This window comes from Equus caballus, chromosome 1 (genome assembly GCF_041296265.1).
Source record: "Equus caballus isolate H_3958 breed thoroughbred chromosome 1, TB-T2T, whole genome shotgun sequence".
Taxonomy (NCBI): domain Eukaryota; kingdom Metazoa; phylum Chordata; class Mammalia; order Perissodactyla; family Equidae; genus Equus; species Equus caballus.
Window position 1 is genome coordinate 50,958,878 of NC_091684.1, and position 25,317 is coordinate 50,984,194.

At 37.7% G+C, this 25,317-nt stretch overlaps 1 protein-coding gene across 23 annotated transcripts in view; it reads right to left on the reverse strand.

Annotated features, from left to right (window-relative positions):
* ANK3 (ankyrin 3) overlaps positions 1-25,317 on the reverse strand; it is a 627,813-nt gene that overhangs the window by 498,840 nt on the left and 103,656 nt on the right. For 14 of the 23 annotated variants that reach the window (XM_070225429.1, XM_070225373.1, XM_070225365.1 and 11 more), the window contains exon 1: positions 3,865-6,062. The exons of the other annotated variants lie outside the window; for them this stretch is intronic. In XM_070225429.1, coding sequence (XP_070081530.1) covers positions 3,865-3,927 — 63 coding nt within the window. In that variant the 5' untranslated portion in view covers positions 3,928-6,062. Of the gene's footprint in view, positions 1-3,864; positions 6,063-25,317 lie in introns of those variants that run through there. 23 annotated transcript variants of the gene reach the window in all.

Here is a 25,317-nt window from a genome sequence, read left to right on the forward strand (position 1 = left end):
GTCCAGTAACTGAAGGCTCTCCACTACATAGCATCTGCCAAATAACTAAATTAATTGAAAGAACTTAAATCACCATCACATGTTCCATTAAGCTATATAAGCTGGGAACCTGGACAATACACTTTTTTTGGATGCTCCTATGGATTGAATTGTGTCCCCTCCAAATTCATATGTTGAAGCCCTAACCCTCCTTGTGACTATAATTGGAGACAGGGTAATTAGGGTTAAATGAGGTCACAAGGCTGAGATCCTAATCCAGCAGGATTGCGGACTTTACAAGAAGAAGATGATAAAGAGATCTCTCTCTTTCCACTTGCATGTACCAAGGAAAGGCTATGTGAGCACACAGCAAGACGGCAGCTATCGACAAGCCAGGAAGAGCTCTCACCAGAATCCAACCACACTGGCACCCTAATCTCAGACTTCCAGCCTCCAGAACTATGAGAAAATACATTTCTGTTGTTTAAGCCATCTAGTCTATGGTATTTTGATATGGCAGCCCTAGGTGACTAATACAGATGCTAACTAAAAAAAATCATTAACTATACCTTTGATACTTAATCTTTGGTGGCTGGTTAAACTAAGCACTGCTGCCAATATAATATCAAGTGAGTAACATGTCCTCATTTGTCATTTCTACTATAGAATCAGCCACTCCAAGTTGGAAATTCCACAATGACAATACTTTTAGTTTAGGTGTTATTGTTTTAAAACCTCTTTCGAAAATATGGTCTTATTGATTTTCTTTCTTTACTCTCATAATATCCCTAGTAGCTGTACCAGGTATATGATCTCCATTTTATAGATAAAGAGTTTGTTCTTTCAAAACAAGATATCAAGTTAGAAGCAGGACTAGATTAGAACTCAGGTCTCCTGAGTGTTAGTAAACCCTTCTCTTATGGGGAGAGATGTGGATACACACATACACACACCCTCCATCTTCAAATTCCAGAACAAGATTTAGAAATTATTAGGGGAAAAAAACATTTCCTAACACCAATTTGAATCCTTAGATCCTTGAGCAAAATACAGAATACTCTGTGCTAACAAAGGAATAATACAATGATTCCATCACATTTATCTTACTGACTCCCATATTAAATAGTCTCATGACAGACTTTATACCCAAGTGCCCTAAGCATTTGCTCTGATCTGCGCTGAAAACACTCAACATCAACTCATAATTTTTAAGGTCATTTTGAGACATATTCCCATACAAAAAGGATTCGACACTAAATTTTATATTACAATAATTCCATAAATAACTAGGAAACATTTAAAATACTTTGGGGAACTTGTTGCAATAGTATTTAGCAAGTTGTATTTATTTCCCATCTGAAATGTCTTCATTTGACCACACCCACAAATACTGCAGTGTAGGTCATCTGGAACACCCGAGCACCTGAAATATTTGGTTCGTAAGACATGGAAATCACACACACGTGCATGCGTATTGAAAAATCAAAAAATATATATATTCTACCCTTTATCCAGAAAATATGGGAAGGAAAAAGCTATTCATTTAAAAGACATCTCCTACTTGATATACGTCTGCTCTAACACTGAAAATTCTTGGCGAACTCTGGTCAGTAAATGTAGAGATAATTCAATGAGACATTTATTTAGTATTAACTGCATACAAGGAGCATGCTGAGTGCCTCCTGATGTGAATACCAATAGGCTTAATGTGCTCAAGGGAACAGAGCAGGTACATGATAACTTGAAAAAGAAGCAGAATGTGTCAAGTGTCCTGACAGTATAAAGTGCTGTGTCAGTCCAGAAGACTGACTTCTAACCAGGATGAATCAACAGATTTCAAGAAGAGGGCAAGATCTGGGTTGGACCTCCACAGATGGGTGGGATTTCACCAAGCGGGCTGGCACAGAAATTCTCCATGGACAAAGGACAAGTATCCCAAGGAATGGATTAATTCACTGACTGGTAAGACTCCAGTTTGGATCAAGTCAGATATGAATGAAGTAAATAGCAAAGAAAAAAAATGCCTGGGATGTGAGCGCAGGTTAGATTGTAGAGGGCCTCAACCTTCGTGGTCAGGAATTTGGATTTCGCTGAGCAGGCAGGAGGGAGTGTGGAAGGTACTGGGGTAGAGTGTGATGAGGAAGGCTTTCATAAAGAGTACCCTGGCAGCAGTTGGGAGAGTAGAGAATGGAAGAGAGAGGGACTCAAAGAAACTGACCTAACACTGTGCTCTGAGTAGGATAATCTCATATGAGGAGAAATGGAACATAGCTGGGAGCATTTCAAGGAAGAGAGAAGGAAAATGCTCATGTTAAAGGAGTCCACATAACAGCTCAATGATTTACAACCAGCTCAGCCATTGCTCACTTTAATCTGGATTGCACTGTCGTGGCTCATGATGTCTGTCTGGGCTCCCTGTGACACTCCGTGTTCAGAATCATGGTGGAGCCTGTCAGACACTTAAGGCCATATCTCATAAACATGAGCAAAGCTGACAGCTTTCCTTGAGACCAGCACCACTATGCCAGGCATTAAACAAATCATTTGTGCTGTGCAGCTGCGACCTGCTCCCTTGGGAAATCAGAATAGCACCTTTGCAACATCACCAACCCCTGCTGAGACAATGTACAAGAAGTCAAGGCTGACTTAAAGCCAGTCTGCACAGCTTCACCATCTATAGGATGTTGAACCACTGCCCTGAACGTTGGCATGTTCATAAATGAGTCCTCAGAGTAATCCGCTCATAGTAGCTCCTTTAAGAACACCATATTCAAATGAATCTTTTCATAAATAATAAACAGGTAATGAAAATTTTTTAAATGCCTGACAAGTCAATGAGTAGTTGAAATCTTTACCTTCCCTGCTATAACCATCCATTCTCTCTGTGTCCATTGGGTGAGCATATATTACATGGGGTCAAGGAAGCATTTTAAAGAGCCACAATTCTATATAACAGTCCTAGTAACTAGAATATAATATCTGAAGATTTTGATTGTAGATAAGAAATATATAGGACACATTTTCTCTAAATAGTTATGAGCTGCAATCCTATTTTAGGGATTTGTTTCTCTTTGTTACAGATACACAACTGTCTTTTCCATTGGTGGCACGCCCTATGGAAGGCAGTTTACAAACCACAATGGATCAAAAGCAAATGCTAGATCTAGAGAATTACACCCCCCCATTTCAAAATGTATTAAAAAGTTAGGGGCACATTTTAAAATATACACATTCAAGAAAACCAAGATGAATCTACAGGTTTACAATAACCACCTATTGATATTTTGAAGATTCTTCAGTTTACATGAAAAACAAAATTAATTTTATAAATTATCTTGGACAATTCAGGCATACGGCTGTACAACTGCAGAGTCAATTGCAAATCTGAGATTTGCCAGCCATGAGCTGATCAATAATTAAAATGGAGTTCACCTCCATGCTGTAATTTTAAAGTGTAACTATAGGATTCCCAAAGTTTGCCTAAAATATGCGTTAAAGCTAAACATCTATACCATAATAATATTCATTAGTAATTGTACCCTGGTGATTAACAAGCATTCTGGAAAATTTAAAGGGAAAAAAAACACCCACCCACATAATTAGGACATGCGTTTACTTAATAATCCTGAATATCACTATGAAAAACACACCACTACAGTGAAATCTAAATGACTATATTTAACTGTTTAAATATTTCAGCAATGTATCCGAGTTGTGATGTTTTTCTCTAACACAGAACACACCCATTAATAGACCAGAAAAACAAAAGCATTCTGATTCTAGCAGCTTCTTAAAATCCAATCTCTTAAAAAACCAGCTTGAAGATCCCTTCCTCCCCAGAGCCAGAGAACAATACAGAGAACATGTTGCTTATTCATATCTTACCTTTTTTCCTTTCCTTTTCCGATGAGCAGGTTTTGCATTTTTCTCCTTTGGTTCTTCACTCATCTTTCTTTTAAATCAGGTGAGTTAATAAAAGACAGGAATTCACCGCCAGTATTCCAACATCCAAAACCACGACAAAGAGTCAAATCATTGAGACCAAAGTCCATTTACGGGTGCTCCCCAGGCAGGCAGCCGCCGCTTAAACCCAGCCCCTGCTGCTGTCAGACAGCCGCGGGCTGCTCCTGGAGCCCTGTTCAGCTTTCCTCAGGAAGAAACTGGGTGTTCTCTACATCAGACAGTCAATGATTCTTCTAAAGAGAATCAATATTTGAGCCTTTCATTGTTAATTAATCATTACCCTGAGATAAAATCTTGACAGGACTTTGTGGCTTCTTCCTCCACAGTGATTCCAGCCTGTAACTGGTGAGAGCAAGACACACACACACACCCTCACACACAGAAATAAGCGAGACTGCTGACAAGTCTCTGAAGCCTTACCAGAGGCTGATTTGCTGCTTCTCGCAGGCTGGGAAGCCGAATGTAAATTGCTCTCAGCGCTGTGTGCCTCCCTTACGAACACATGTGTTGAATGCATCAGGGCATACCAGCAGAGGAGGCAGCCCGAGAGTGATAAAAGATCAGGTTACTGGCTTGTAAAAACCCCTCAATGATTCAAACAATAAAAGAGACCTACTACTACTTGAGAAATCAAAGGTTACACTTTCTCCTTGATTACTTTATTTATGTGATAAGCAAAAAGATGGGCAAATTGCCAATCTTCAGCTAAAGATTTCTAAGGAAGGGCTAATTACAGAAGGCCTCAGACCCAATTTGCCATCATTCATATTTAATCATTGGTTTCCTCCCATGAATGTATCAACCAACCAACCAACCAACAAGAATCCCTCCAGAATATTCAGGAAACACAGAGAGCAAAGCTGCTGTCTACGTGGCAGAAACACTGTGTGCTTCTTGACTGTGTTTAGGGCAGGGCCGCTCTCAGATCAGGTTACACACTCCACATTGCACACCATCCTGAGCCCAAGGCTTCAGATGTTTTCTGGGTATCTGGGGGTGGGGGGTACTTCACACCTGGATGGCAACTCCCTCACCATTCTTGCATCCATTTAAATATAGCTGAATTACCATCAGAAGCTTTCGTGTAAGTATCTCTTGAAGAGAGCCAGTTACATTCTGATTCAGGAAGGAACAAGACTCTACGAGCTACCAAAGGCAACACGAAGATGGAAACAGGTCTCTCTGAGCAGTTAACCGACGCAAGTGTGGAGCAGGAAGAAGGGAACAAGTGGAAAGGGGGGAAGAAAATGGAGAGCAGGGTCAGACCCAACCTTAGGAGCCCAGAAGCCAGAAATAAATCATATTTCTTCCTCAATCTGACATTTTTATTAGAAGAAATTGGATTTAAATTAGTATTAACATTTTTATTCAGGAGAAACGGAATTAAAACAATATAAAGCATATCCTTACAGGGAAAAACACGTCCCAAGGGCTAATGGTCAGTGATGTGTGTGGGACGATTCAGCACTGGTATGAGGAAATGATGCTAAAACACTGAACCAAAAGGATAGATGTTTATGCTAAAATATTCCCCATTTGTTACCTATCATACAAAAGGGGGTTGTGTCCACATACAACCAACATTCCTTTCCCTACACCTCGAATCACCAGTCCCAGAGAAAGACCTGAGTACTAGGGACTTGAGACGGCTTCCCCAGGGCTGAGCAGGCGCAATGACCCTCCAAAGAGTTACACAGATTTTGCAAACTGTGGGTTAGCTACTGGAGCAACTTTCCACTGTCAGGTTTGCACATTATTTAATGACAATAATACACACCTCAATTAGTCTGGTGTGGCCAGAATTCTGAATGGTGTCAGGCATCTAAACCCATGCTCCAAGTTTCTGTTTAGACTTTGAACTGCTAGCTACCCAGAGTTTCCACTTTCTGCTACTATTTCTCCACATTCCTCTTGTCATGCAATAAAAGGTAGAAAATCACAATACGGCAGAAGAAACCTTTCAGCTTCTTCCATGATTCAACCCTGGCTCATCTTCAAAACACAGGGAAATCTGGGGAACTGGCAGTACCTTCACCACCTCTATCATTCCTTTGCTTTAATCGGATAAGCCTGGGTGTGTTAGTTGTGGATTTCTTGAGGGACAAGAGCGAGGTAGGTGCTTTATGTAAATCTCGTGTAAGCTAAAGCATGTAAGCAGGTGGACCGCAGCCAAACTGTCTAAATCTTTGCTTTCTTCACTAGTCAAGCAACAGAGACAGTGCATCTATCTATAGCAGAATCCCGACACTCTGATTTCTAGTGTCTACAGAATTATTAGGTTGAATCGCCTCCCCAGAAAAGTCTCTGTCAACAACTATTTACTGAGTATCCAAAGAGTATAAGCCTCTTTAAAAAAAAAATCAAAGCTGCGCAGAAATTGAGACCAAAGTTAGTCTGTTGATTTAAAAATTTACAAATTAATTCAGAATATAAAATACACAAAATACAACATGAAAATGTCTGGCCAAGTACATAGAACAAGAATGTGTTTGGGGAAAATGTTACTATAACAACTTTTTAAAACTATAAAACTGTGTTTAAATTGAAGAGAAACTTAGGAAACTGATGAAATGAACTAGAATTGATAGGAAATGAAATGAGGTTGTGACTGAAGATAAAGTATGGTCTTGGCTTTTTTCACTTATATATACAAGGCTCATATTACAAGCTAAAGTGCTCTCTGCTGGCTAGATGGAAAAAAACAGGACTTTCAAAGATACGATTATACAGCAAAATTCTATAAAACAACATTTTAGGAAGGAATTGTCCTTACTGATGAGGAACTCATAAGTCTGACTGAATAATATTTAAAGATGTCACATTGCATAATCAGGTCTGAAAGAGAGCCCAGTTTCAAAAATTAATTTTAAAATATGTCAAATTGTATACCTAAGTAACAAAACATATTAAGCCATAATTTAATAATAAAAAGTACGTGACATATAACATATTTTATGTTCATTTTCTGTAATGTGATAAGTTCTAGACTTTTTAGAAGGAACAAATAATTACATCTCTAAAAGTCTAAAAGGAAGCAAAAAGTTTCTGTGTTAGTATTAAGGCTTTAAAACAACACAGAATCAATAGTAATTAAATTTATAAAAACATGAAACATATTTTTACTTTGTAAAATCAAATTTCATTAAAAGGTTGAAAATTAAAACAATTTAGACATAAATAGAAAAACTGTTCCTTATTATTGTTTATTGGTGTTTCTTATACTTGTACTCTAGAAATACACATTCACGGAAACACTGATTGTTTTTAATATGCCCAAGGTGCACCAACGCATTTTAAATTAAAATTACACTAGGTAAAGAGTAATTTGATTGATCTAAAAACAGTCTAGGAGTGATTACTTGTTCCAAAAACGTTAAATGTTAACAACTACTTTCCAATGGTAATCTCTTTTTCATCCAGATCGTAAAATTTCCCCAACCCCTGAGGAACTTAAATTTATCCTAAGAAAAAACTTATAAGGTAAATACACTGAAATTGTCAACCTGGAAACAAAACTCTTCTGTCAGGTCACCAGAGAGGAAAACATAACTGGATTATAACGCTCCCAAACATGACTCCACAGAACTGACTGCCTAATTAGAGTTTACTCCAGATAGAGACGACCATAACTAGTTGATACACATCTACTGAGAGTTCTATTTTTAAATTAAATAACTCGCATAAGAGGACAACATGCGGGGCCAAGTTAAGTGTTGTAGAACAGATCTATTTTTAAAATGAAAGTGGCTTACCACAAGAGAAATAGTGGGGCTGGGATGATCAGGAAGCAATTTTTTTAAGCAATATTCTGCATAAAATTCACTGGAAAACACTAGCACAATATAATTTCTTTACTAAAATTAAAGTACATCAAATTAAAAGTAAAAAAAAAACTTTCCATTTAAGTTCAGCAGAAATACCTACGTGAATAGACTCATTTTATTTTTAAGCCTGTGACGTCATTTACTTACTGTAAGTTACACTGCTGGTTGGCAAGCAAAGGTAGTTGCTAAATCTTACTAATGGCGTTCCCTTGATACCATTCATTAGTCCTCAATGTTTAAAATACTTGTAAAGTTAAGGACAAAACTACAGGCAAATGAGCTATTTTCAGGAAACCCTGGAATCTTTAGAGCTGAGTGAAACATTGAGATGTTGTTCTCTCTTCATCCACCTGTGGCCCTGAGGTCACCCAGCCAATTAATAGCAGAACTGGGACCAGAAGCATTCTACAGACTCCTCCTCTGAACAGCTTTCTTTCTACTACACCACTATCTCCCAGAGAGGGCCAAGGGAACCCACAGTGAGGTAGGAGATAATACTCAATGGGAAGCAAACTCGTGTCCAATGGTTATGCATTTACTTTAAATTAGAAAAATACATAACTAGGGTTCATGGGTGTAATTTATGGAAAGTTTACTGTGGGGTTTTGGTATTTATCTCACCCTATTTTGTGTGAATGCTGGGAGAGAAGGAAACAGGAGAAAGAGTATGACAGGAAATACGTGAGTAATAATCTACAGATTGGGGTTGCCTTAGACTAAGGATAGTCCTTGGGTTCCTTCTACTGTTACCACCAGTCCTGCTTCATCCTCCGGCTTGCCCACTGCCTCGAGGAATGTGCCAGAGCCCCTAAACTTCTGGATCACCCCTAGTGATGATTCATAAACATGAAAAGCATCATAGTGTAATTTTATGTATCAAAGCCATTCTGTTTTCTACAATGTCTTCATATTTCCAATGTGAGTCAAAGCATGTGAAGAAACATGCTCTATGTACTCAAGCTCCTGGTGTTGAGTCTTCACGTTGAAAAACGATACACAGTGACCTTTGTACACTTAGGGCAACTGAAAATTCAGGTGTGGGCCTGAGGTGAAGTATAATGAGACCATGAACTGAGTCTCAATTTTCAGCCCATTCTTAAATTCTCAGATGATTTTTGCCATATCCAATGGCCGTCTTTACTGCTCACTAATACTTTTTTAAAATAAAATTGTTTAAACCTATTTTGCTCTCAGCAACATTATCTTTGAAATTGGAGTTTCGATATGTTTGACAATGCATCAGAACCCTTCAGGCAGGTCCATAGCAGGATTTTCCTGTTTTGTTCTGGGTGTTCTTTCTTTCCTGATTATTCAGCCATGTCCCCATTAAAATCTAATGATATAATCAAAGTGGATTAGTAAAACAGGGAGAGACAGAATGTTCAAAGAGATATAGCCTGTAAACAGGTGGCTTGCTTTTCGTTTATTTTCTTCCCTGAACCTTTGCATTTTCATCGGTATGATTTTCCGAGCAGGGTTATTTTCTTTCACTGGGGCTAACAATTCTCTTTAGATGCCTGATGATGTTTACATGCCAGAAATACATCCTTTTGTGAAGTGATGGACTGATGAGTCATTTCCTTTGATCTTCCCTAAATCCATGTGTTTTACTTCATAACAATAGAAATCCTAAATGATTTTAAAAGAACCATGGTGACAGACTCTAAAGACATTCCCTTGCTTTGTAAAAGACAATTTGCAGCAATGCTAATATTAAAATGATTAAGAACTATGGATGCCTACTTTTGGGTCCGTAGCCAAATGACGTCAGTAGTTCCACTGGCTTTTCTTTTCTTATTGTGGAAAAGCTATGCAAAAGATGGCCAGATAGATACAGCTCTACCGGTGTCCTTTCTCAGCAAATGTCTACCCAAAAGAGTAGCTTCTCAACGCTCCACATTCCAACCAACACAGTAATATTGAGACCCTGATTCTTTCACCTACTAAAATAAAAGAGATTACAAAAAAACCCAGATTTTTAAAAACTTTAACTTAAAGCATATCTCATAGTATCTTAAAATTTTATACTAATATTAATGCTACCTTGACTAAAACCATCCTACCTGTTACTTAGTTTTACTTAATAATTGTTGGTACAAAGGCCTGAAATCATTTGTTTGTGGAACAGGAGAAGGAATGGGCTTGAGAGGTTTTTCTAGCAGTAAAAATAAAGGAGAAACTACAATGAAAGAGGAATTGCTTATTGAAGCAGAGGGTTGGTGGAATGAAGAGCATGACAGCTGCTCTAGGAGCTTCCTGCCTCACCTCTGCCAACACCTGCGCAATGAGGATGTTGTCTCATTTAGCCCCATGGTCAAAAATGATGTTGGAATTAAAGTCAGGCCTAGGCTCCAGCCAATGAATGATGTTTCACACGCCATGATTAATCCTCAGATTACTCGGAAGTAAGAATTATAAAGTTAAGGCTATATCCTTAATTTTAAAATTAGTTTATATTGACTGCCACACAATATTCTGGATCTGTCATGGTGCCTGACCCATATTCCTCAAACCAAATAAGTGAGAACACATATTCCTCTTGAAGTGAGAGATCCCAGGGCAATGTCAATCCTTTCATAATCATCCCTGAATTAATTTTAATACTGATGCTTTTGACACAAAAATACACCTCTAATTTTAAATGGTTTATACATTTAAGACATGGTAAGATGATTCAGAAAATCATGTCAGGAGAAGCAGAAAGAATGACATTGCTCCGGAGTTTATCATTCATTATCAATCTAAACATTCTTCAACAGTTATAAAGATGTGCATTTACTTACTCCTTCACCAACATAAGGGAGCATCAGTCTTTTGTAATATTTGCCAAATTGACAGGAGAAAAATATTATTATGCTGGGTTTTAATTTGCATTTCTTTGATTGATAAAAGAGTTGAATCTCTTCACACTTACCAATGACTTTCATTTCTTATTTTGTGAATTTTATTTTTGTGACTATACTCAAGTCTATCAGGATAATCAGTGAACATGAATTTATTTCTAGGCCTAAGAATCAGAGGACTGAAAAACACATAGCCTCAACTCTAAATCAAAATGAGAAATGAATAAGTGATTAGGGAACCACAACTGATATCTAAATCAGTTTCTAAAAAGTCCCATTAAGATGACAGCTAGCATACACACACTATTTTTTGGCATGCCATCTTTAATTAACTCAAACCCAGGACCACAATAATACACATGTCCAAATTCCTCTCCTTAATCTCCTCTATAAAAGATTTTTAAAAGAATAAGAATTTTTCCATATAAATTAAGGTTAGTTTGACATAATTAATCTTTATAGTATGGTTCTGAGTAAGAATTTCTTTATTTTCTCGCATTATTCACTACAACATCCTACAAAGTCATTAAGAAAGCGCTCCAAACAATTAACCGCAGTGTGCAGGTATTCTTTATTACTCAACTCCTCTAACATAGGCTGTAAAAAAATTTTCATAAAAGCAAATTTAACTTTTACACTAACTTTGACCTAAAAACTAAAGATAAACTCATCCAGAAACTGAAAACGTCCCCAAACAAGTGAACAGGGAATCTGGCCTGCTCCATCTAACCAGGCGTTTTTCAGATTTCAAGGGTAGAAAAAGTTCCCGAAGAAACAGACTCCAAGCTTGTCTTCTCTACCTACGTGGGAAAAGACAGAGTGTTCAAGTTACATCTATGTTCATGCAAACTTTTCTCACCTTCAAGAATGTTACGCCCAACATTATGGTCCAGTACAATATTCTAAAACTTAATAAATGATGTCGCCTGTAATCCCCTGACACAACGCTTGTATCATGTTTTGTGCATATCCTAAGTGACAGCATAGGGCCTGATACAGAACAGGTGCTTCATAAATACCACCTGGATTAACGAACGACAGAACTATGGAGCCCTGTGGCATGCCAGACACTGTCCTATGCTAAAAGTGTTATGCTGTCTAAAATTTGCACTCCTCTTTACATTTTTATGTGGTGTAGGAGAGGGTGTTGACACAGAAATCTCAGCAGGCTACTTCCCACACAGCATAAAATATAAAGATGGTGGTTTTTATTTCCTCAAACCATTCCTTTCTTTAACCTTGGCCCATCTCATCCCAAGTACGACCTGCACACCCCACGCCCTCAGTCCTCACTAGAAGCTCACAAACAGTGAGAGGAAGACTGAGGCCCAGGGCTAAGCAAACATATATTGGGTCAATTATTTGGTAGTGTTTTTTAGGCTAAATATTAAATGGCTTATTATTAAGACTATATCAAAATAGCTCTCTCAAAACTATGTCATCAAAATGTCTTTAGCATTTTGATTAAGATCAAAAGCATGAAAATGTATGTACAAAAGATATATAACAAAGTCATACAGGTCTTCTATATCTTTCTTGAGGCATTTTTACTGAAGTTCTAATTGTCTCCTGAATTTTCCTTGCTTCCTCTCTTTTTGTCTGAGCCTCAGTGATGTCCTAACAGAGTTAGATTTATACATTCTCAGTTCAGTTCAAGATACTCATTAAGTCTCCAGCATATGCCAGGCTGAGCCAAGGAGCTGAAGGGGCAAACACCGCCAAGGCCCAATCAGGCTGGTAACGGTGAGGCCTCCAAGGTCACTGCGTGGCTCTGGGCGAGCCTCAACTGTTTCTCATCTTGGTTCCTGATTCCTAAAATGAAGAGGAGTTGGATGTACTACATGAGCTCTAAAGTCCTTTTTTTAGTTCTAAAATTCTCCAATTCTGTGACAATCTCTATTACAGCAGCTAACATTACCCTACCGCATACAGAAATTAGTACCTTCAAGTGAGGTGCTGCCATAACAAATATCTAAAATTGGCCTGGCAGTCAGGCAGCAGGCACCAAGGAAACTGATGCTGGAGCCTGGAAACCTGGAGATCTTGGTGCACATAGTGGCGAAATGCTTGGTAAATCTCGCCTGTAGTAACTTGAAAGGCAGACTGCATGCTGGCTGTGCCTGTATGTTTTGCACATGTTGTTTGTTATTACTAGAATTTAGCAAGGCTTTGGAAGACAAGAGATGAGCTTAGGTAAAAATTATGAGAAAAAAAGAACAGGATAAAGGATGTCCACAAATTTGGGGACTTGCAAGGAGGGAAGAGCCAAGTGCTTCAAGCCCCCAAACAGTAAGACAGAAGATTGAGAAAGCCTTTGAGACAAAGGCCCACTGAGACTCCTCTTTGGGGCAAAGATCAGATTAAGAATTTGGCCTTCTCCTTACTATTGCAGGTGGCCTCTCAACAGCCACTCCTAAATGAGAGCTATAGCCAAAGGAAGGTGGAAGCAAAAAAATAACATTTGACAGTCATAGTTGGATGTTTGGATGCGGTTACTGGCACATGGAACTAACTGCAAGGATATAGATGGTAGGATATGACCCTACCAAGGTTTTGAAAGAATTGTATGGCTAAAGAAATCAGAGCCACTTCTTAAAAAAGACTTAGAGAGTTTGAACCTTAAAAAGAAAAAGCAAAAAAACCTTTGAATCTCCAAAGTTACCTTCCAATTTGCAAGAATAGGAAGCAGACTGGAAAAAATGTATAGCTCCCAAGGATGGCACAGTCTTCAATAACCACTTCAAATGTGCATAGGTATGAAAATAGACAAGGATGAACCTTCTAGAGAGGGGAGGCAAGAGCCATAGAGAGCAATGGACAGCGAATAGCTTACAGCAATTGAGAGCAGAATTCAAGTCTAATCAAGGAATTTCATCCAATACCAGAGCAGAAAGACCTCATAATGTATACCCAACAGTATTCCAAAATCTCTACAGATTTGGGCCCCAACTCCTTCTTCTTTTTTTCTAAATGGGAGTGTTTATTGAGGTTATTCTGTCTATGTTCCACCTCTTTATATTGATTTGGGGTGGGGGAAGATGCTATACTTCGAGCTGGAGGCAGTAACTGACTGAGACTAGATTGTCTCTTTGGAGGAAGTTGGGGAGAACACATGATGTCAGACAGCAAAAGAGTTAGGCTCTGGCAGAGACAGCTTGATATTCAAGGAAGATGTGTGCTCTGCTACAGTGCTGAGTTCCCTGGCTAGGGGCTACATTTACCACCACGTTGCTCTGATGCAGGGCCATATGACTACTTCTCACTAATATAATGAGAGCAGAAACGATGTGGATAACTTTCTGGCCAAAGTGGTTAAAAAGTAGGTGATTTTCCACTTTCCCTTTTCGCATCAGCTGAAAGAGGATGATTCTGAGGCAATATGAGTTGTTGCAGCTACAAGATAAAAGGACTCTGGGTCCCTAAATCATTGCATGGAGGACTGCCTGCCAATGTAATAGGTAGAGATGAACTTGGATTGCATTAAGCCACTGAGATTGGGGCTACTTTCACTGGAGGTTTCCTAACTAATACAGACTCCGAATTGAAAATTCCTTAAGCTTAAAACTGAGGTGCCCAGGTGTGTTCTCTAAACACCATTTATTCACTTAAAAAAACCAGGACCCCTTGGAAAAATGGCTGATTCAAGATCTGAGGCAGAGAAATGTAAGATGAGCCTGGAACATCTTGGCATCCCAGGAAAGCAAAGAAGCTATAAAAGTCCACCAGGGTCATTTTAAAAGGACTCAGAGCCAACTTGAAAAGGCTTCCAGTGGCCAGAAGTGGGGCAGCAAAAGGAGTAATAAATAGAATGGATTGAAATACATCAAATCTGTTCAAATCCATGAATTACGATACTAAAAAACTTATTTACCTTAGGAGAATACCTTAGGAAACCAACTCATTCTGCAAATTACTAAAGGAAAAGGATTCAATATTAAACCTTTCTTGTACAAACTGCACCTCAAATTAACCAAATTATTGATAAAGGAACATGTTTCTAAGTAGAATATTCCAGCTAATAAATTAAGAAGAAATGACAGAATTAGAATAGCATTATTTTGTAGTCTCTAATGAAATGATCGATCAAAGCAATGAGCATCAATGGCTGCTAAAACTATTTGCTGAAAAGTGGATGGAGAACTTTATAATTGCTGGATGGTTCAGGCTGATGACACATGAACATGTTCATCAATGTTAATATCACAAAAAGAGAGATAACAGATATTAGGTGCTTCCACATGAAAGTAGACAACAGCACTTACGAAATATTCTTACCCCCAAAAAGTCAAACCTAAATCTGGTCAAAACTTTCAATCTAACTACCATTTTACAAAAAAATGCAGAGGATAGAGGCACATGATAACCAACATCACATGAACACAATCAGCAAAATCCAGACTGGGAGAAACTCTGCAGAACAAATCACCTAGTTTTATTACGAACATATTACAAGGGAGTGGGGGAAAGGAGAGGAGGAAGCCTACGGATTAAGCCTAGCAACCAAATGCAATATGGACATCTTGACTATCCTGATTCAAACAAGCTTAGTATAAGAAAAGATGACTGGAAATATGAACAATGAGTGTTTAATGATATTGAAACTATTAAATTTTAGGTGTGACATGGTATTTTACTGAAAATACTACAATTACTGATGGATTGTCAATGATTCTAGAATTATGTCTCCAGGTAATTGGGGACAGAACTAAAGATGAAAAAGAAATTAGCCAGTAGTCAACTATTGTTGAAGCTGGGCTAAATGTTACACCAAGGTTCATCAGCCTGTTTTCTCTAATTTTGCATATATATGAAATTTTCTATAATAAAAAGTTTAGGCAAAATAAAAAAATGACATTAATCTCATGTGAATCCCTAGTGACTCTGATCTAAAAATTCAATGCCTAATAAATGTTTATGCTTCCTCTATATATAATGACATCACATAAGCATGGTTTATACGCCTGTTCTAATAAATTAAGTTCTTGAGAGACTTTTTTTTAAAGTTTCAGGTGGCAGGTTGACTTGGACCATCAACTGTATGGACGACAACTGAAGTCACAGATGACTGTGGCATGAAGCATGATAAAACTCTGTCAACAGATGGCATGAAGAAAGAGTGCCTTAATCTCCACACCACTGACTTCATTCCTTCGTAGACCACATAACCAGTTTAGAGAAAAATGCCATTGGTACTCCCAATCAGAAAGAAAAAAATCCTGTAGTTTCTCCCTTTTCACAAAGATCATGTTCCGACTAAAAGGTCTCTGACGGAAAAAGATTTCATTGACTATTATGGGTAATTTATCACACTCATTTTAAAAAATTTACTGTTTCAACCAGAGTCCTTTCAGCATCACTAAACAGCTGTCAATTTTCTTCCCAGCCAGTAGGAACTAAAGATCTAACTTTTCTTTGTTTCCACAATTTAGTTCTTCCCTAACAATCGTTAACCGCCACTTGGATTTCTGAAAATGGCCGACATGGTCTTTGATTCACAAACTCTTTTTATGTTTACCCTGGATGAGCTTTATCAAAAGCACATACTGAAAATGCCCCTTAGATAATGTCAGTTCATTCTTTCTCTATTTCTCCTTCCAGGTAAAGATCTGAGAATAGTCCAAAATTGCTTAATGAAGAATTCATGACTAATTCTTAGAATCTGATAACATAAGTTAGCCCTGCTCCGTCCACTACAGTAGCCACTGGACACATGTGGTGACTGAGCACTCAATGTGGTACAGTGAACAGAGAGGTGCTGTGAATGTACAATACACACTGTGCTCCAAAGACTCAGGATAAAAGAAAGAATGTAAACTACCTCATCAATAATTATTCGTATTTATTACATGTTGAAATCTTATTATTCTGGATATGTTAGAGTAAATAATATACATTATTAAAATTAATTCCATCTCATTCACTTTACTTCCTTATGAAGCAACTAGAAAATTTACAATTATATACATGACATTTATGGCTTACATTATATTTCTATCGAACAATATTGATTTAGTGTTTGAAGATTCCACATAGGCTAAATTTCAGTGCCTCAAGGAATTCAGGATAGGAGGAAACTCAGAGAGGAAGAAAAAAAAAAAGAAAAAGGAACAACTTTTATAAAAACAGAAAAAGGAACACTTTTATAAAAAAGAAAAAGGAACAACTTTTATACGCCCAGCATTTTACCAACAAAGCTTACCACTAGTCTGTGTCCTCCAACAATGGCCAACTAGCAACCTGAGGTCAAGGTTAGCACGTCATGTAAAAATCACGGTGTCTTGCTCATAGTAGGTATTTAAGAAATACATGTCAGATAAATGAACTCTTAAGGAAATCAGCAGCACAGATAACCCAAAATGGAAGTTAAAAGCGTTTACATTTACTATTACGTACTCCTTGTTTCTATAATGAAAAACAATGTTTTAAAAAATATATTAACTAATTATTGAATGCTCCTTATGTGTTACAATTACTACCTGATTATATCTATATAACAAGCTTCTAAGACATGCACTATTTCCTCCATTTTACAGATGAAGAAGCAGGTCAGAGACATTAAATGACTTGTCTAAGACCACACGGCTAGTAAGCAGCAAAAGTGGTGTTCAAAGCCAGGCAGTCGGCCTGGTTCTTAGCCACATGCAGTACTGCCTCTCAGATCTAAGGCTTTGGCGTATGATGATAATAAATCAGTCAAAAGAAATAATCAATCAACATTGTGCAGATGCAACTCAAAAAATGAACCATAGAACAGCATGGCAGTTTTCCATCTGCTCTACTCCTGGTTTCTTATTTATTTCCCAGGAACAGAAAGCACCACCTCCCTAGAAGATAACAGCCACCAACCTATTTGAAGAAGGGAAGGAAGTATATAATTTCCAACCTCTTCTAGGCTATGGTGAAAGTAGATCCCATGTTCAGAACTTGAAAAGAAGATTGGCCAAGATAAATGGAAAAGCCAGGCAATTCACACAAACAATTGGGAACTGTATTTGTTTTTAATGGCTCTATTTCACCACGTTTTTAAGATCAACTTTAAAGTGATGAACATTCACAAAAGTTAATATTTCTTCAGTAATATCATAAATACAATTCATGGATCTTCTGTCTAACTTTCCTCAAAACACTCTGTGGCCATTTAGCAGACATGAACATTGGGGTTAGGAAAATATCCAGGTCTCTTAGGAATTTTGGGGCACTGGCTCTGAGGCAAAACTAATTCTGGGAACAAAACACTGCAGTCCAATGATCAGGATGGAGGTTTCCAGGGGTAAAGCTATAAGTGAAGTTTTGACCCAATCTACTTCACATTAAGCCCAGTGGCACCTCAAACCCATGCTGTGGTTATTTCTTCAGTTCTCAAGTGCAGAGTCAATAGATGTAGTCCTAAGAAGAAAACCCAGTGAACTATGAGACAGAGGTTATTTTGGTAGGAACAGCCAGTTGGAAGCCCTTTGCGCTACTTCTCCTTGTCATCAAAATCATAATCAAAGTAATACAATACCTGGGAAGGAATAGCAGAGATTAATGACAGCATGAAAGACCTGAGAGACGCAGAGACGGTGATTCCTAATTTGTGCAGAGAACAAATGGATCTTGAAGAAAAGCAGCAGATTATATGTTTAATCAGGCGGTGAAAGGACTCCTACCTGCCATTCCAGACATGGTCTGCTCACCAGAACAAGTTGATTGAAGCCCTGGAACCCACTATGCAACCACTGACTGTGCAAATGCTGAATCTAAAAAGCAGGAATACCAGAGGCAGTCGGCTTTACTAGTAAGGACGGTTCTAACACCTTCAGCGTCTTGCCTTAGGATCACATCTACTCTGGCTGTGTTCCACCACATGGTCTACAAGAACTTTGACCATCTTGCCAAGCTAGAGGATATCACAACAGTTAATGACATTGATGGCATCATACTGAGAGTTCCTGAAGACCCAGCAGTTACCCCAGATGCCTCAGAGGACACATATGTGCGGGAGCAAGAGATACAAAGCATAGGGGCAGTAGCAGGGTTATTCACAGAAGTGGTGGTAGGGTTTAGTGTCCAGCAGTGCTCATGGCAAGCTCCTTTAGTAAAGTCCCAACCAGAACATTTTCCATGGCATGACTTCGGCTATATTGCTCAGCTTGCCCACATTCCTCAGTTTCTGCCGTAACTCCAGGCTGCCATTCATTTCTGTAAGCTGTCTGATATTCTTCGATAGATTCTTTTCCTGCTTAAGTTAGCCAGAATCAGTTTGTTGTTTGCAATCTAAAATACTGGATTTTAGATTATAGAATTTATGGGGCTATGAACTAGAAGGTAAGCACAAAGACCACCAGGCTTTCTGGTGCCTGATGTATTCAGTCAACATGCAAAGCAAGGCACAGAGAGATTGGAGAGCAACCAAGGGAATAATTGAGTAGCCGAGTTACTCAAAATTTGGACTGAACTTGTCCAAGACAGACAAGAGTTTGAGAGTGTTCCCCTCACACACTCCTTCCAACATTTCTGGTAGGCTCTCTGGGCTGCTGACTGGCTAAATGCTACAAGAAGCTATAGCTGAAGATGTCCCACAACTAACCCAGAGAAACTGCCCTCCAATCTTCTTTCCAAAGAAAGATCCTGGTGGAGAGAATGGGTAGAAAGAAAATGGGGGATTCTTTTCCCTTTGCTTCTCTCTCTTTGGAACCTACTTAACATTTTTGTTAGTCAAGTAGAATGAATGACCCCTATGCTGTTGCTAAGATCAATACCACATAGAAATCTTTAGAGTTGCCAAGGGCTACAGCAGTGCCTAGAGAGATAACTGATACTTAAGTAAACACAACAATTAATCTTAAGGATTTTTACGCACTATTAATTAACTCTCACTATTGTAGGTACCCTCAAATCTAAGGAATTGATGACTATTTTTTTTCCTATCCTTTTAAAACATTTTGTGCCTGTCCTGCAGGCAGGAAGTGAAGAAACATGTTTTAATGAAAACATATGAATTATTGCCTTATGTAAAATGTTATTCCTAATTTCTTTCCTAGGATGTCTTGTCTTGATCTCTAAGAACTCAACATAAAGAGAATCAAGTACTTGAGGGGGCAGTAGAAATGTGAAACGCACCTGTAGGGAAAACAGCTCCAAATCTTTTTGATGTAGCAAATAAAATTCTTTAATCCATACTCAAGAACAGGAAAATGATATAAAAATCATGACTTTTAGGTTCCTATTGCTTTCTGGGCATTCTCAATATGTTCACAAGTACGAACAATGTTTATTAATTTCCTTTATGACCTTTAAGGCTGGTTGGCCAAATTTGGGTTTACTACAGTGGTGGGCAAAAGGGATAAAGGGGCATATATGTATGGTGATGGATAAAAATTAGACTACTGGGGGTGAGCATGACGAAGTATATTCAGAAATTGATAAATAATCATGTACACCAGAAATCACACAGTTATAAGCCATTATGATCTCAATAAAATTACTTGAATAAAAATGAAAAATAAACCTAAAAAAAGAAAATTAAGTGTGTACTAAAGGTAATTTTGATGAAAGTATTCTAAAAAAACACACTCTTGTTCAAGGGAACCGTGGCGAACTGCAGGTTTTCCTCACTCAGGTTATAATCCCTTTATCTTTCCGCTGACAAAAATCCTAGACACTGAAAAAAAAAATGAAGGCATCTGCATAGGTTTCCGTGAGTGAAATGCCTATAACCTTTGACTCAAAAGCGATTACAGTGAAAGCACTTACTTAGAGCTTTATATTATGCATTAAAGATAGATGACCTGGAACCTGGAACCGATATCTATTTTCCATGTGTCCTAAAATACAAATTTGGATAAGTCACATGTTGATATACTCCCACTGAGGCTTTCTTCCCTACAGCCTGGCATTAGGTCAAACACCAATATCCATAGAGGAGATTTATATAACTAAAGTTTATCAAGGAATTATCTATTTTAATTTTTAAATGGAAAATGAGAATAACCTAAAATAATCAGCTAGTTGTCTCCCTCTCTCTCTCTGTCCCTCCCAACCTGTCCATCTACCTATATAAATCTTTCTACCTACCTTTCTCTCAATCTTTCTATCTGAGGATAGTTAGAGCAGGGGCTATCGCCACGGACAGAGTCATACAATCTAAAGCTAATCCCTGGGTACAGCTTTCACTTCTATCAGGCTAGGCAACATTTAATGATCCAATGCATGCTGCTTGGTCCTTCAGGTGCTTTCTTTAATAACAAATCCATTTTTCAGTTAAAGACTTTATTAACTACTTCTAAGAGAAGAGATCACAACATGGACCTGATGTTTTTAGTCTCATTCTTTCAAAAAGATGTTACTAAGTCATTCAATATCATGCATTTTGCAAAACAATGTTATTAATTTATTCATTATTATACTTTCTGCATTTGACCTATAAGGATAAGGATATAAGCCTCTTCTGACACAGAAATATACCTATAAAAGTAAAATGCAAACATGGAGAACTTTTTACAGATCTTTGCCATTTTGTGGCCTGCATTTTATCTGCAGAAAATTTACATTCATAGCAAGCTACTTTTCTTCCAAGCATACTTTTGTTTGGACTAGGATGACATTGCAATAGCCTCACAATGATGAGGTCTTTGAAGCTTACAGGGTTAATCCTTGATTTTGCCTGGGAAATGCATGCTCTCTGGTTTCTCTGCAATCACCTTGTGCGGAATGGTAATTGTTCCTTTCAGTGATCATTAGCAATTGCAGGCTGATTCTGCCTTAACGGCATCCTTTAAATTGTTACTACTTCCAACAAGGTAAGGACCCACTGCAATCTCTGGTGCCTGAGGAACTGGAACATTCTAGAGAAAGAAAGAAAATGTTCAGACCTTGATATTAAGCATAGGGCCTGTCAACTCAAACAAATCCTTGGGAGATAAATTTTTTTAAAATGGCAGGTAAAAAAACTCCACATTTTCTCCAAGATATTGCCAACAAGAGAGTCAAAGAACCTAGAAGGTGAGAGAGAACGGATTGACAGTTCATGCTGAATCTTTTCTTTCCACGTAATGCTTCAGCGTGAAGTTCTTAGCCTTTTTAATATTCCTAACAGCATGCCTGCAATATCATGTACAGCATTTCTGCTGAGAAGCTCAGTGAAGAAAAGAAGAGAAACTTGAGAGAAATACATGGATTTTACCCAATGTGAATAAGATTATAATGCAAATAAGAATATAACCCTTCTGGGATAGTCAGTTTTGCACATGTGAATTTGTTCTACACACTCTGTATTCTCTTAATAATTAGATACTGGGAAACTGCTCAGAAGGAAAAACAAATGCTTGAAATAGATCTTTAACAAGCTGTGAAATGGCTAAACACTCAAGCATAATGAAATGCCAACAGTGAAATTAAAATCTGCCCCCCAAAATCCATTGTTATGATTATTAATAAAAGCAATATTTTAAATGTCAAAAATGCTTGTTCTAATCAAACGTGGAAACAGTCCTATACCGTGTCAGTTGTTAGCTTAAGGTGGGCTCCATTTGAACAAACCCATATCTTTATATTGTGTCAAAAATAATTTTCCAGATTATCTAACCTCTAAACCTGATGGGATTTTAGAACAAAATGATGAGTGGTACCCATAGATTCCTCCATTGGATGCTCTGATGGTCTTAATACAAAGTCAACAGGATATTGAACATGTTTCACTTTAAGCGAATCCAATATGCAAAAGTACAACATTTTTGAAACCAATAACTTATAGGAAGACTAAGTTAAAAGAAAGAATCCACGGGCTTGCCCAGTGGCGCAGTGGTTGGGTTCACATGCTCCCCTTCAGCGGCCTGAGGTTCGCCAGTTCGGATCCCAGGTGCAGACCTGTGTGCCGCTTATCAAGCCACGCTGCCGCAGGCATCCCACATATAAAGTAGAGGAAGATGGGCACAGATGTTGGCTCAGGGCCAATATTCATCAGCCAAAAAAGAGGAAGATTGGCGACAGATGTTAGCTCAGGGCTAATCTTCCTCAAAAAAAAAAAAAAAGAATATCATATGAAAGGATTCACTCTGAATATGGAATTCTTCTGACTAAAAAAATTAACCTATTTAAATGTATTATTTAAAACTCTTACTAGGATTCCCACCACTAAGGTGAATCCCCAAATACAAGAAAATAGAACCATTAAGTCAACTGTTCATTTACAGACTCCTAGTAGACCAGAAGCCTAGAAACCCAAAACGCAGATACATAAGAAACTGACTTTTTTAAACCAGGAAATTGTAGGGGGGGTGGAAAAAAAGACTATTTACATAAAAAAATTGACTCCATATCACATAAAAGGATTCACTCTGAAAATGGAATTTTCATGATTAAAAAAATACAGCTATTTAAATGTATTCTTTTAAAATCCTTAGCATTCTCCTCCATTAAAGTGAGCCCCCAAATGTAGGAAAATAGAAACATTAAGTTAACTGTCCTTTTACAGACTCCTAGACCACGAGCCTAGAAACCAAAAAGTCATGTCAGAGCTGTCTATCAATATTTATCCCTAGAAATGCTGATGAATTCTTTCTCCTATCAAAGATTTTCTTTCTTCTGATTTGTAGCAATCAAATCAGGAAGTGCAAATGAGATGTGAAGTGAATAAAACAGAGTGCCAGGATACCATGATGTGAATGCAGTTCACGTGATGATGTTACCTTGTTTAACTGATTTAAACACACATTAGTAATCTGTATCCTGTCAGTGCACAAATACACTGTCCATCCGTGAGATTGCATTTATTCAGCAGCCTCTCTGTTCAGGACACTTCGTGAGCTGCCCAGTGACCAGTAAAGACAGAAGCACAATCCCTGGCTATAACAGAAGAGCCAGAATAAGTGCTATCATTTCGCACCTCCATTGCTTGTGCTCCCTGTCATTTCCATCTGTTCACATTCTACACATCCCTTAAGAATCAGTTCAAATATCAAACTCCATGGAATTTCCCATGGCTGGACTTAGTCTGTCCTACTATACGCTCTCCCAGAATGTTGCATTCACTCTTCTGAGCATGCGCAGGAACAGTTCAAGACAGAACATGAGCAGGCCGCTCAGTCCACAACTAGATTTAAAATCTTTAGGAAAGGATTGCTTCACTATCATCCTTGTATCTATCATGTCACTTTCTACAGAGCTTTCCTCTTTGTTCAAGCAAGTGTAATCAAAGGATCAACATAATTCATAATGGCAACTTTTGGGTTGCTGTACTCTATGCAGCATTGAGAACAAAATCTCCTTGGGCTGTAAGAACCACCATTCATTCTTAAGAATGACAAGACAAAATATCAATACATTTTTTCCTTAGAAGGACTAAAGCAATTTTAATATTTCTTTTTTTTTCATAATTCTTAGAGTGTATTTTTTGAAGTGGTTGACGAAGCTTGGTTCCTACCCCTGGACTTCACTACTGAAACACTCCCAAAACTTTGGGTGAGATGATACTAAAGAATGTCCAACATACAAGAGTTCATTATATTTCAAATAACACACGTGGGGAGAATTATTTGTTTCAAACTAAGTTACATTCTGATAGGGAAACCCATTTTAACTTATAGCATATTATTCCTAAAAAAACGCCAAACACCCAGTGATGCAGAAACATCTGGTCCACTGTTACCCCAGTTAACTAAACGTTATCAAATTAAGGCACAGCTACACCTGCTCTAATAAACAGACCAGAACCATAGATAGTCAACATATCAACAACACTTATTTGTTTAACTTTAATTTTGGTGATACTCATCTACTTATGTGGTACTTTAAAAAAGTTTACTAAAGAGGCAACTATTTCCTTTCTCTTTACCTCATCAGTTCCTTAGCAAACCCTTATTTCTAAATTACAAAAACAAATTGTCTCTATCTTGCCTACTTTACCCAAAAATATTAAATTGAGCCCAACTAATGAGGTTTTTGTTATATGAACGTTTCTTCACACAGCTAAGAAAATATTACCTAGAAAATTTAAAACAAACCAATTGTGATAGCATTAAATTCCAAGTCCTCATAAAATAAATTGCAGTATTTTACATAAAAGTCAAAATGTCAAAACTGACTACATTTAGTTATTCATTCCAAAGAAAGCTTTGTAAAACCCCTTATCAGAAGGCACTTTGCATGAAAGTAACAGCTACAAAAAAGAAATGTTTTCTCAGTGATTTCAAAGTTAAATATCAATATATGATTGAACTTATTCTGCTTTCCCGAATATTACAATCATTATGACATAAAAGCAATTCATAGTGACCATTACATCAAAAACATTACTACTAAGATGAGAAGTTCCTGAGGAGTAATGATCAAATAAACGGGATGATTAACTCCCCCAGTTTGTTATTAACCCCTAAAGACAAATTCTGACTTGTGGCTTGGCAGTTATGGCAGGCTTATTAGATAATAAAAATTAAGAGCTCACTAATCTGATAAGCAAGTTTCCTCCTCCATCCCTGATGTGTGAACTAAGTTACAGTGGACATGGCTCCCTAACTGAGCCTTGGTGTGTTAATGTGGGTATCAAATACCACTCTTCTTTTAAAGAGTTAATTGAAAACAGAAGGCTGATGACACTTTTTTTATGCTAAATTTTTCTAGCATTAGACTCGCAGGAAATATGATCTATATTTGAGCCAGTTTATATGGCATCATCACCTTATCTTTCTTGTTGATTCCCCTCCGCTGTAATAAATTAATCAATTAATCTA